Consider the following 14,886-nt stretch of genomic DNA (forward strand, 5'->3'; position numbering starts at 1 on the left):
TAATTGAATTTCAAAAATTTTGCTAAATGGATCAGAAGCACATTAATCCGCAGTCTCTCACCAAACTTTGTGTTGGTGATTGATACTGCTTCTTATTAAGATATTCAACTAAATCCATCCCAAACCTCTTCTTTATGGAAAGAAGAGATGATTAATTGGATGTCAAGAAGAAGTTTTCCATTTCATGATGATATGTACTAATCAGAACATGAAAGATTTCAAATCATTAAAACGGATGCTCTGCTCACCAAACATGGACATTCAGTGATTAGATTACCTCTTTACCATCCAGACTTAAATGCATTTGAATTCATATGGGCTACAGTAGACTTTTTCTGGACTTCACATTGCACTCACACATGTAAATATGAAGGGGGGGGGTCTCAATTCTTGGCAAGATGACAGAACAATTTGGTATTAATTTACATGATAATAGTAGTAATAACACTGAAAATGGTACCAGCAACAATGAAACAAGTGACAGAGACAAAACTGATACTGCAGCCAGCAGTAGCAGTGACACAAACATAAGCTGAATCTGGCCACTGTAGGCCTACATTGGAGATACCTATCATATGATGGATAGTAGCAGTAGTGTGCACTGTCATTCCTGCATGTGGCTCCCCACATACAGCTGTTGCCTTCCCCTGATATGCAGCTCACAGTTCTTCCTACATATTACCAACTATAATACCTTGGAATGTTCTAATAATACCCATCTGAAAAGAAATGTGATGCTGAAGCTGCCTAGGAGATCACTCTCCTCTGACGTCTCTCTTGAAACACTGTCACGTACTCCACTGAGTTCTTGACATGGTGTAGACAGTGTAGTTAGTGACCCATGAGAGGTTTTAATACCTGTGCCAGGTGTTTGGCTATGCTATACAATGGCGAATTTATAGTTTTCACTATCAGATGTGGTGAAATACCCTATTTGTGTATTTTCAGATGGCTATAAGGCCATAGTGGTATCAGTATTATTGGGAACAGTACTCTGACCTATCTTGATTTGATGAGGAGTGAGATGATCTTCCTTGTCACAGCTGGCATAGCATCCTTCTTCAGTTCGTTTTATGTTTTGGTATTGTAGTAGCATCTAAATCCTCTGACACTAGAAGTTTTTCTACTGCTAGGACGACTATCATTGTTCTCATCAGGCCATATATAGCCCTGCATTCTGCCATCAAGGCATTTTCTTCATCACTGTGGCTCTATCGAGGACCCTGCAAGTCTCCCTTCTCACATCTTCATCAGTTCAGAGTGGAGCCTACACAAATAAATTTAAGTGTTAGGAAGTATTTTCTGAAATTATCTGTCTGGAATATAGTTTTGTACGGAAGTGAAATGTGGCTGATCAACAGTTCAGATAAGAAGAGACTATAAACTTTTGAAATGAGGTGCTACAGAAGAATGCTGAAGATTACAAGGGGAGATTAAATAAATAATGAGGAAATACTACAAAGAAAGAGAGAAAAACGAAATTTATGGCACAACCTAAATAAAAGAAGAAAATGATTGGCAGGACACATTCTGAGACATGAAAAGATGAGTGTGACGTGGCCTAACACCTTGAAAGATTGTCGTTAATGAGTGGCCATGAAGGCCTTGCAGACTTATATAAATATTTACACTTCAAAATGACCATAAAATAAAATTAGCCTATAGTCAAGGATAAAGTATGTTGTTCAGATAATATAAAATGTCAGTTAAACCATGAATTATTTTACTCTGTTGGATGTCTGTGGATCCATGTGTATGAAAACTGGTGTAACTTGTTAGATAAAATTTATCACACAATTTACCTGTTTTTACAGAACCTCTGCCAAAATACACATTCTACAAGTTATAAAACTTATTTTCACACAGTTAAAAAAGTAAATATGCCAAATTTAGTGCAGATTAGTTCAGAATTTATGAAAGGATCTCAGTGATAGTAGCTCACGGACACAGCAGAATTATCTCTCCTGTGTAGTAATATTAGTTATATTTCTACTTCTGTTGATGATCACTAACTTACATCGACTATGGACACTTGGAACAACAAATGAACTTAGAAGTATGTGAGCAGGCATTGTGTGATATGACATTTTACTTAAGACATACGAGTGCAATATGTACAGTTCTTCGTCTGGCACAGGGACAGCATTGAAATGAATTAAGATTTGTTTTAGTTGTATGATAGACATTGCACAGTAATGTAATTGAAATGTCAAATTGATCTATGAAATATTATAATAAGTACAGAATTTTACAGTAGTTGAGTTGTGTGTGTGTGTGTGTGTGTGTGTGTGTGTGTGTGTGTGTTCAAATTGATAAAGTATATTACTGTGCATTCAGAAAAATCTTTGGTTGGGTGGTATACTGCGAAATAAATGAATTCAAGCTTGTTGAAGTTTTATAAGAAATTGCGCCCTCATTTTCAACACTTAGGAATTGGGTAGCTAATTCCAAATACAGCTACACTTCTCTAAATTTCTGCAAAGTGGACATGGCTGCAAGAGTGCACATACAGGTAAAAATACCAAGAAAGTGCAAAATATGGATGATGGGCAATTAACATTGTGACGTCAGTGAACAAATTGGTATATCAGAAGAAAAGTATGGCACTTAGTTATAGGCACAGCAGTATTTATTTACATACAACATAAACTACATATAACGTGACAGAATGCTGCCTATGTACATAACACAAAATGACAACAGGTACAAGGGGTGGACATACTACTACCATTGTTAATTGTTCTTTCATGCAGACATCATATTTATAAGATTAGAAAAGAAACAGATAAGAATTGTTCACTCAAAATATTGTATTGTAGAGTGGGATATAAAAAAAAATACTGGACATTATGGAATTGTTCTTTCAGTACATGCTTCAAATTTCTGAAATTTCATTTAGTCTCACTTAATTACTGAACAACATGCAAATTTTAAAACATTTTGAAGATACTTTAAATGCCACCTGATAACTAACTTAGAAACGTAATTGAGAGCTCATAATGATTAAGGTACACAGAGAATAAGACCACAACATAACAAATAGAAAATCAATAAGAAAGTGGAAACCTGAAGGGATGAGCCACTTAATAGAATTAGAAAAAATTGTTTCAAATAAAGTGAAGTTTCCCCAACATAAATTACTTATAAGGATCTAAGTAAGCATCATACGAAAAAAATGATAATTTAGAATAAGATAATGCATCTGACAGAGAAAGACAACAGAAGAATTACAAAAAAATGTAACCGAATTGGTAGTAAAGTCATAAAAGTTAGGTACAGCAAAATGAAGCATCCTTACAAAAGATATCTATTATGTATTGGAAATAGAAAAATTAGTGAAATATAGAATTAATGTTGATTAGGCTCTATCACTTGAGACTGGCTAGAACAGGTAACAAAAAATTGTGAATGCCAGCACTGAATGTGAAAATTGTTGGATGTCTAATAAGCCACATGGCAAGAAAAGAATTTATTGCTCACAACATTTATGAGTACACAAAAAGAAGATACGAGAGTACTGAGAAGTCTCTGGACAAAATGTGGCACACAAATTAGATGACAAAGATACTAGATTTGGTTTGAAAAGAGTAAAATGGTGTGTTGCAGTATATCAGTATCTGTCCACGGCATTGCAACCATCACGTCCAGCAGTACACTATCATCTTATGTTGCAATCTGCTTCATGGTATCTTCTAATGTGACTCCTTAATGCACCATTCTGAGTGTAACGTAATGTACAATATGGACAGCGAAATTGAGGTTCCTTTCCACATTCATGTTTGATGTGACTTGCCAAATTCCGCTGATACCTGTACACTTTGCCACACATACGACACACAAATTCCCCTGGCTGCCTAGACTTTGGAATTGTTTTCCATGTGTTTTTCCACTGTGAGCTCTGCTGGTAGGATATTGCTCTCAATGGTGCCACAGAATCACAGCATGGAATGTTCAATGAGAAAATGTGACCTGCAAAGAAGTATCATTGTGCTAAGAAATAGTTGTTTCATGCAACTGTTTAGATGATTACTTGTTACAAAATAACAAAGACTCTTCAAGAATGGTAACTAGCCACAATTAGGAACTCAAAACAACACTTTATTAAAACACAAATACAAAAGAAACATACTTTTTGCTTGCAAATCAGATATCAGTACTCTTTTTAAAAGTTTTTATGGTCTTGTACAAACACATAAAGTTTCAGGCGGAGTTCTGGCTATCAATGCCATCTTCAGATCATAAGAGAAAGCAGACGTCAATTTATAAGCATCGGATTGTCAATGGAGATAAGTGGGGAGCATCACACTTAGAAATTTATGCATATATAGAACTCTTACATTATATGCAAGACATTCCTCACACATCTCCATTGACAATGTGGTTTTCTCGATACGCCTGTGAGTGAACTATGCTTTCTTTTTAGGATCTAAACATGAAAGATGAGAGCAAAATGGAATTTCCACTGTAATCCTAGGAAAAGTGTGTCTTGTATAAAGTGCGCCAACCACAAATGAAATTGTTTTGCACTGTTCCATAGTTGTTTCACAATTGCAAGCCCATACCTATGCCTTCATTATTGCTTCAGCTAACACAGTGACAAATCTGGTTGTCAAATTTCCAGCTAATAATTGAATAATTGGCTGGCTGGTGTCTGATGCAACTGCACTGTTTAGTGCTTCATGTGGATCATTATTGTGGAATAACACCTGTCCGTGGCAACGGAATGATAAAATGGGAGTTTATTTCATTATTGTTTGTTTAAACAGTGCATTAGCTCATATACGTAAGTTTATTTTATTGTTGTGGACTCAAACTAAGGTTAAACTATGATTTTGCTCATACGCGTTTATCTTGGTAACATAAAGACAGCTATTATTTACATGTGAACAAAGTACACCGTGTACCCGCTTGTATTATGAAAATGGGGACCTGCTCAAGAGTTAAATTTTATGTGATTATTACCAAATAACAAAGCATTTCAAAAAGAATTTTATCTATCACAGAAGTCTCCATTGTCACTGAAATATCGATCTTTCAAACAAAAGACGACAAAACACAAAGCAACAGGTTATTTATTGTATCACTGCCGAGATCACTATAGCATAGCAGAAGCTCTAATTGGACGAGGATGAGAACAATAATTGCCTGAGGGTTTGATTCAGGAACCATGCCAATAATCAAGTGAAGTCATTTAGGGAATGTACAGAAAATCTAAATTACAGTGACCACAATCCAATACCAATGTGCTACATCATTCAAAATATAAGTTGTATTAATGTTACCAAGTGAAAGGAGCTGTCTTGCAGAGAGCAGCATTGATCCTGTGTAGTATATTCAAGATTTGCCAAGGATATCAAAGAGTTGTAAAGAAGGCCTGTGATTCGTCATTACTTCCTTTGATTCAGAGGTTGAACTAAAGAAATGATGAGTAATTAATAATGTCTGCTTCCAGAGGACAATGTTACTCAGTGTTGTAGAAAGTAGAGGAAAGGTCACCATTAGTCTTCAAATGGAATAAAATCAACTGAAAGTAGAGGAAAGGTCACCATTAGTCTTCAAATGGAATAAAATCAACTGACTGCTGTAATTCTACATCTAGCTCTACATGATTACTCTGAAATTAAGTGCCTGGCAGAGGGTTCATTGACCCTTTTTTAAGCTAATTCTCTTCCGTTCCCCTCTCGAACAGCACACAGGTCAAATGAACACTTAAACCTTTCCACTCAAGTTCTGATTTATCTTTTTTTATTATGGTGATCATTTCACCCTTTGTAGGTGGACCTCAACAAAATGTTTTGACGCTCTGAGGAGAAAGTTGGTGACTGAAATTTCATGAGAAGGTCCTGCCTCAGCAAAAACATCTTTGTTTTATTGACTGCCACCCCAAATCATGTATAATACCTGTCACACTCTCTCCCCTATTTCGTGGTACTACAAAAAGATCTGCCCTTCTTTGAACTTTTTCTATGTCCTCCATCAATCCCATGTGCCGCAAATCCCACACCATACAGCAGGACTCCAGATGAAGGCAGACAAGTGTGGTGTAAGCAGTCCCTGTAGTAAACATGTTAAATCTTCTACATATTCTGCTAATAAATCAGTCTTTGGTTTGCTTTCCCCACAACATTACTTATGTGACCATTCAAAAACCTGTAAACCCTAAATATTTAGTTGAGTTTACAGCCTTTAGAATTGTGTGATTTACCGTCTAATTGAAAATTAGGGCATTCTTTTTAGTCCTCATGTGGATGACTTCACACATCTCATGATTTAGAGTTAATTTCCACTTTTTCACCATGTAGATATCTTGTCTAAATCATTTTTCAATTCATTTTGATCATCTGATGACTTTACACGATAGTAAATGACATTATTATTTTGTGGTTAGACACTGGACTCGCATTCGGGAGGATGACGGTTCAATCCCGCGTCTGGCCATCCTGATTTAGGTTTTCCGTGATTTCCCTAAATCACTCCAGGCGAATGCCGGTATGGTTCCTCTGAAAGGGCATGGCCGACTTCCTTCCCCATCCTTCGCTAATCCGATGAGACCGATGACCACGCTGTCTGGTCTCCTTCCCCAAACAACCAACCAAACAACCAACCATTATCATTTTCAAATACTCTTAGGGCATGCTTAGATTGTCTCTTAATTGTTTATATAGGTCATGATGAATGCCCGCTATTACTTATGTTTTACTTGATAACTTTACAACAATTATTATGAATTGTGACCTTTCTGACAGGAAAACACGAATACAGTCACATAACTGAGATGATACTCTATAGGCATGCAATTTAATCAGAAGTCACTTTTGAGCAACGATATCAAAAGCCTTCTGAAAATCTAAAAATATGAGACCAATTTGACATCCCACTAGCAGTCATTACTTCGTGAGAATAAGGAGCTAGTTGTGATTCACAAGAAAGATATTTTCTGAATCTGTGTTAGCTATTTGTCAATAAATCATTTTCTTCAAGGCAGTTCATAATGTTTGAGCATGGTATAAGTTCCGAAACCATGCTGCAAATCGACATTACTGAAATAGAGTTCAGCAGATTACACCAATTTCCTTTCTTGGATTTTGGTGTGACTTGTGCAACTTTTGGGTCTTTGGGTACACATCTTTCTGCAAGCGAGCATTTGAATACAATTATTCTAATTACAGAGCTATTGGGTCAGCATACTCTAAAAGGAACCTGACTGATATAAATCTGGACCAGAAGCCTTGTATTTCTTAAAAGTTTTAAGCTAAACGAAAAATATCTTACACGTGTTGGCAGTTGTTCTTGATTCGAATCTGGAATATTTACTTCATTTTCATTTGTGAAGGAATTTTGGAACACTGTCTTTGTATCTCTGCTTCAGTGGTGGTGTCATCAATAACATCACCACTGCTATCATGCAGTAAAGGTATTGATTGCATCTTGAAACAGGTGTACTTTACATACAACCAGAATCTCTCTCCATTTTCTGCCAGATGTTGAGGCAGAGACTCATTGTGGAAACTATTAAAAGCATCTCACACTGAAGTTCAAGCTAAATTTTTAGCTTTTGTAAAACTTTGTCAATCTTGGGGATTTTGCATTCTTTTAAATTTGGCATGCTTTCTTCGTTGCTTCTGCAGTAGTTTTCTGACCTGCTTTTTGTACCATGAGGGATCAGTACCACCTCTTATTAATTTATTTGGTATACCTCTCTCAACTGACGGCAATGCAGTTTCTTTGAATTTAAACTACATCTGGTCTACACTTACATAGTCAGTAGAATAGACACATAGAAAGAAGGGGTGGACACTGTTTCTTAGAAAGGTGCCAAGCGAACATACACTCCTGGAAATTGAAATAAGAACACCGTGAATTCATTGTCCCAGGAAGGGGAAACTTTATTGACACATTCCTGGGGTCAGATACATCACATGATCACACTGACAGAACCACAGGCACATAGACACAGGCAACAGAGCATGCACAATGTTGGCACTAGTACAGTGTATATCCACCTTTCTCAGCAATGCAGGCTGCTATTCTCCCATGGAGACGATCGTAGAGATGCTGGATGTAGTCCTGTGGAACGGCTTGCCATGCCATTTCCACCTGGCGCCTCAGTTGGACCAGCGTTCATGCTGGACGTGCAGACAGCGTGAGATGACGCTACATCCAGTCCCAAACATGCTCAATGGGGGACAGATCCGGAGATCTTGCTGGCCTTGGTAGTTGACTTTCACCTTCTAGAGCACGTTGTGTGGCACGGGATACATGCGGACGTGCATTGTCCTGTTGGAACAGCAAGTTCCCTTGCCAGTCTAGGAATGGTAGAACGATGGGTTCGATGACGGTTTGGATGTACCGTGCACTATTCAGTGTCCCCTCGACGATCACCAGAGGTGTATGGCCAGTGTAGGAGATCGCTCCCCACACCATGATGCCGGGTGTTGGCCCTGTGTGCCTCGGTCGTATGCAGTCCTGATTGTGGCGCTCACCTGCACGGCACCAAACACTTATACGACCATCATTGGCACCAAGGCAGAAGCGACTCTCATCGCTGAAGACGACACGTCTCCATTCGTCCCTCCATTCACGCCTGTCGCGACACCACTGGAGGCGGGCTGCACGATGTTGGGGCGTGAGCGGAAGACGGCCTAACGCTGTGCGGGACTGTAGCCCAGCTTCATGGATACGGTTGCGAATGGTCCTCGCCGATACCCCAGGAGCAACAGTGTCCCTAATTTGCTGGGAAGTGGCGGTGTGGTCCCCTACGGCACTGCGTAGGATCCTACGGTCTTGGCGTGCATCCATGTGTCGCTGCGGTCCGGTCCCAGGTCGACGGGCACGTGCACCTTCCGCCGACCACTGGTGACAACATCGATGTACTGTGGAGACCTCACGCCCCACGTGTTGAGCAATTCGGCGGTACGTCCACCCGGCCTCCCGCATGCCCACTATACGCCCTCGCTCGAAGTCCGTCAACTGCACATACGGTTCACGTCCACGCTGTCACGGCATGCTACCAGTGTTAAAGACTGCGATGGAGCTCCGTATGCCACAGCAAACTGGCTGACACTGACGGCGGCGGTGCACAAATGCTGCGTAGCTAGCGCCATTCGACGGCCAACACCGCGGTTCCTGGTGTGTCCGCTGTGCCATGCGTGTGATCATTGCTTGTACAGCCCTCTCGCAGTGTCCGGAGCAAGTATGGTGGGTCTGACACACCGTTGTCAATGTGTTCTTTTTTCCATTTCCAGGAGTGTAGATCGGCTTTTTTTAATAGACATATTCTGCATTTATTTTTGGTGGTTTTGTATGTTACAGCATTCAGTCTAGCTACAACAACCTTATGGTCACCAATCCCTGATCTGTCATGATGTTCCTTATTTGATCATGATTATTTGTTGTTAAGAGGTCAAGTATGTTTTTGCAATCAGTTATACTTAACATAGTGAAAAGGACTGACAAACATTATCACAAAAAGAGAACGCGATCTAGTTTCCCAGAGAAACAGGAAAATATCTTCCCATGTTGATCAAAAGTAGAAACAGAAATAAAATTATATTGTCCTTATAAAAAAAGCTGACACCGAAGGAACAGATAATCACATCCCTGACAACAGCTTGGGCTAGCTTGGAAACATCTTGGACAGAAACCTAGATTCTTTGATGATTATCTGTGTGTCTGCTTGGTAAGCACAAACTGTTCTGCTCTTTGATAGCAATTATGGAAATTTTCTTTGCAGTCATTTCTTAAATGATGCATCTGTCACTAGATGTATTGAGTTCATTAATAACAGCATGAGATCTTGTTTAAAACCGCAGCCCCTATGCAGACTTATAGAATATGTCCACAATCAGTAACAAAGGAAGAAACTAAAATGTGACAATTAACTATTATCTAATATGGTGGTGTGATTGTTATTTGAAGAATCCTATTTAACATTAATGATATATTTTCATTGAAAATGCAATATTTTATATTGAAATGGTGCCCATTTCCTTCACTGCACTCTACTAAAGTTTGGACATATTATGAATAGTTTTCGAAAGCAACTGATTTGAAAAACAAGGATTAAAATGAATTTTTTCACTCTGCAGTAGAACATGTACTGATATGAAACATCCTGGCAGATTAAAATTGTGTGTCAGACTGAGACTCAAACTCACGACTTTTGCCATTCGTAGGCAAATGCTGTACCAACTGAGCTATCCAAACACAACTCATAACATGTCCTCACAGACTTGGCAGATGTTCTCTTTCGAAACTTAAAGAACTAGCATTCCTGGAATAAACAATACTGCAGCAGAGTGTGCCCTGATATGAAACTTCTTGCCAGATTGAAAATGTGTACCAGATCAAGATTTGAACTCAGGATCTTTGCCTTACTTGGGCAGGCGCTTTTTAGAGTTTTCATTCATTTCACTTCTTTCATGATTTGAAACCTATGTTCAGTGAATATAGGTGGCATGTTTATGAGCTAGTGTTAACATCTGACTGCTGTTTAATTTTTAAGTGTTGTTTTGGGTTCATTACAGTACTTTACATAATATCCTGGTAGTGTTGGTCTAAGGTTATTATTAGAAAATATTGTGCTTTTTAATTTTCATTCATTTTGTGTCTTGTACTACCTATGTTCAATGAACATGTGTCAAGTAATTCTGTGTCTGCATGATGTCTAGAAGTCAAATGCATAATTCACTGAAAGATAAGTTGTTACTAAATTTTACTTTATTGCACTTTGTGTGTGTTGAAGAGGTTTTTAGTATACTGGAAGAGTAACATTATGTGTGACAAACAGGGTTTTGTAGTCACTTAATTGGTATGGGGGAACATCTCAGGATTGTGGGATGGTGTTTCACTGGGGAGAATGCAGCTAAGGAAGTGTCAGACGTGGCTCTTCCAAGAAATTGTAGGTTACAAGTTGAGACAAGAAAATAGTGGAACAGGGAATAAATATTTGTGCCCTCTAGATAGGATTAGAAATGGCATATTTTGGATTACACAGGTTGAAAGCAAAAAAAAAAAAAAAAAAAAAAGACTATGGGAGATGGTGATAAGTAACAGGTAAACGGAGTAAACCCTGGAAATCACATTTCAAATTCCACTTGGCAGTCATTTTGACTTGTTACCTGAAGTAGGAGAACAGCCTCAACCAGTTCTTGAGCTTAGTAAGGTGCAACAGGTTTGAAGGAATGACATAAAGGCTAAGTCAGTAGAATAGACACATAGAAAGAAAAGAGTCTTGCTGCTTGGGAGTAGTCATGGGAGAGTTGTAGGTCAACTGCTACAGGAAAAGCTAGGAGTAGAATACCAGGTCACAAGCATCTTAACACCTGGTGCCAAGCTTAGCTAGGTGATGATGAATATAGGGGCATTGTGCAGGGATTTCAATAGAGAGGGTAAGGTACTTATAGTAGGAGGAGCAGGAAACTGCCTGGCTAGCAGTTTAATATATATATTAAAGGTGACCTGGAGGAAATAGGAGCAACATCAGTGAACACTTGTATAGTGTCTGTAGTCATTTTGCAGTGAAATGACCAGTACTAGGCTAACATAGCTGTTAGCCACTGAACAAAGAGCTGAGTAAATTGCTTTACACTGAAACAAAGTCTCATGCCTGTGCCCTGCCTGTCCCTGTGATCGGGAGATGGGGATACAGTAATCATGCTACTGAATAACAGGGGAAGGGAAAATTAGCTGAACACCTTGCAGAAAGTGTAATGGGAGCCACAAGCACACAAGACAAAATCCCTGTGACAACTGGAATCAAAGGAGCACATTTTTAGGTTAGAGTTGGGTTGCAGACAGAGAGTACCAAGAGAAACTGGAGCATTGGAAGACCATAATACCTGTGACAATTACCAGAAAAATAAAAATAATTTGTTTCGTCAGAACATTGGAGGGTTGAAACCTAAGGTAGATGAGTTTATTGCATCCCTAGAAGATTGTGAAGTGACAGATGTTCTGTGTCTGTCTGAATGCAACATAACCACAGGAACAAAGAAGCTAAATATCAGGGATTACAGACTTGCATCATTTTCATCTAGAGTTAACACGGAAAAAGGAGGAGCTACAAAATATGTAAAAGTTGGACACAAAGTCAAAAATATTGAGACAAATAGTTGTTGTCTTAATCAGAACCTAGAAGCATATGCTTGTTACTGCAGAATCCTTTTATGATAATTGTAACAGTCTACCTGTACCCTCTAGGGAGCCTTTAGTTATGAGGAATCTAGATGCATTATTGAGCTACCTGTTAGACAAGAAGAAACAGCACTTTCTGGAGATTCCAATGTAGATTCCTTAAAAGATACGAATAGGAAAAATGAACTAGAATTATTATTGGGGTGCATCAATCTAATTTCAGTAGTCAATTTTCCAGTTCGTGTGCAGCAAAATAGCAGGACATTGAGTGATAATATTTTTATATACAGTACTCAGATTGAAACAATTAATGTGTACCCAATCACAAATGGACTATGCACAGTTAATGGCTAAAAGGGGTAGTATGGGATGAAATATATGTAGAAACAGATGAAAATATCGAAAGAAATTAATTCTGTAGTCAATTTGTGGCAATATTTGAAAGTCACTTTCCTATGAAATTATTCAGAAGATCCATTTAAATACCAAGTAAGCCGTAGATAATAATGGAAATTAAAATCTCATTTAAGAGGAAGATGGAAGTTTATATGAAGGCCATACTAAGTCAGGATCTGACTACTTGCATACTACATAAAACACTTTAGTATTTTCAGGAAAGCCATTTAAATGTCCACACATATGCATGCCCTAGCAGAAATAAATAATGCACATAATATAATTAAAACAACTTGGGATGTTGTCAAAATGGAGAAAGAACAACCCGTCAGTGTACAAGACACTATAACAATTAAACTAAATGATAATGTTCTGACTGATAATTCACAAGCAGCAAGTACTTTTAACAGTCACCTTCTAAATGCAGCAGCAAAAATAGGATTAAATGGCTCAGTTGAAAAATCAATAGAGTATATTAAAAATGTCAGTCCACAGATCTTTAAGAAGCTACAGAAACCTGAAAACTTGTTCCAGCTTAATAAGTAATGTCCTTTGTGATATATGTAATGCATCACTGGCTCAGAAATGTTTTCCAGACAGGTATAAATGTGCAATTGTTAAATCACTTCATGAGAAATGTGACAAGACACACTTAAACAATTATCATCCAATTTCCTTAATGACAAGTTTTTCCAAGATATTCAAAACAATAATGTACTCAAGAGTAGTTGCACACTTAAGTGGAAACAATTTACTTCACATATCAAAGTTCAGATTACAGAAGGGTTGCTCGACTGAGAATGCTATTTATTAATTCACTCATAAAAGAGTGCAAGCTTTAAATACTAAAATGTCATCAGTTGGTATTTTTTTTACCTTTCAAGGCTTTTGATTGTGCAGGCTGTGTTACCTTCTTAGGAAAAATGAAGTTTTATGGAACTGATGCACAGCTGGTTTGAAGCATACTTAACAGACAGAATGCGAAAGGTTGTGCGGAATAATTCAAACAATTTGGATGAATTTCTCCATCAAGAAATGGAATTCAAACAAGGATAGAAAATTTTAGTTACTGGGGAGAAATCACAAAGGGAGTACCAAAGGTTTAATTTTGGGTTCATTCCTATACCTTATACAGGGTGGTCCACTGATCGTGACCTGGCCAAATATCTCACGAAATAAGTGTCAAATGAAAAAATTACAATAAATGAAGTTTGTCTAGCTTGAAGGGGGAAACCAGATGGCGCTACGGTTGGCCTGCTAGATGGCACTGCCATAGATCAAACGGATATCAACTGTGTTTTTTTTAAATAGGAACCCCAATTTTTTATTATATATTCATGTAGTATGTAAAGAAATATGACTGTTTTAGTTGGACCACTTTTTTCGCTTTGTGATAGATGGCGCTGTAATAGTCAAAAACATATGGCTCACAATTTTAGACAAACAGTTGGTAACAGGTAGGTTTTTTAAATTAAAATACAGAACGTAGGTACGTTTGAACATTTTTCTTCGGTTGTTCCAATGTGATGCATGTACCTCTGTGAACTTATCATTTCTGAGAACACATGCTGTTACAGCATGATTACCTGTAAATACCACATTAATGCAATAAATGCTCAAAATTATGTCCGTCAACCTCAATGCATTTGGCAATACGTATAACAACATTCCTCTCAGCAGCGAGTATTTCCCCTTCCGTAATGTTAGCACAAGCACTTGCTATCTGGACTCCAGCCAGATTGTGAAATACTACTGTTTTCAAGCTGCTATTCATAGATGCGATTGGCTCTTGATGCCCTCTATGCTCTTTGATACTCTTTTGTTTCTCAGAGCTCATACCAATATTCTGTGAAATGCAAGTTCTCTTAGTGTTTTCCAATGCTGGTGGATGTGATGGCCATGAGATTTCAATTAACTGAGTGCCAGGCCCCAAGAATTATTTAAAATGAAACCTCCATCCTTTATATGAGTTTTTCTGACCTCTTTGTTGTGATATACTCCTTAATTGCACTGTCGCAAAAAATTAGTATCTGCACCTCAATACTGGTCCATCATACGTCATTTCAAGACAGTGCCCAGCGACAGCTGATTTGTTTGGTTGTTTGAGTCATGTGTGTCGCTGATGTTCCTTGCATTCCTCCTTGATTGATCAAAATCTGCACCATACAAGACACGCAGCATGGAATGTGACACACACTCAGTTTTCTGGGTCCTATATTCTCTTTAACATGACAAAGAATAATTTTAATCGCAGTTGGAGGGAATGAAATACGCTGGATCCCACATTTCTGTAGGAGTCTACCGATCTTTCTGGATACTGAGACAGCATAAAAATATTACATGATTTTTAGCTTA

At 38.1% G+C, this 14,886-nt stretch overlaps 1 protein-coding gene across 6 annotated transcripts in view; it reads right to left on the bottom strand.

Moving 5' to 3' along the window:
• Nucleotides 1-14,886, bottom strand: part of LOC126355230 (putative zinc finger protein 355P) — a 129,565-nt gene that overhangs the window by 44,144 nt on the left and 70,535 nt on the right. For 2 of the 6 annotated variants that reach the window (XR_007565488.1, XR_007565484.1), the window contains one exon: nt 2,608-3,969. The exons of 2 other annotated variants lie outside the window; for them this stretch is intronic. Coding sequence is in view for 1 of the 4 variants with exons in the window: in XM_050005508.1 (XP_049861465.1) it covers nt 1,000-1,096 (97 nt within the window). In the remaining 3 variants the exon portion in view is untranslated. Of the gene's footprint in view, nt 1-999; nt 1,135-2,607; nt 3,970-14,886 lie in introns of those variants that run through there. 2 more of the 6 variants (XR_007565486.1, XM_050005508.1) reach the window with 2 other exon arrangements.

Source organism: Schistocerca gregaria, chromosome 3 (genome assembly GCF_023897955.1).
Source record: "Schistocerca gregaria isolate iqSchGreg1 chromosome 3, iqSchGreg1.2, whole genome shotgun sequence".
Classification (NCBI taxonomy): domain Eukaryota; kingdom Metazoa; phylum Arthropoda; class Insecta; order Orthoptera; family Acrididae; genus Schistocerca; species Schistocerca gregaria.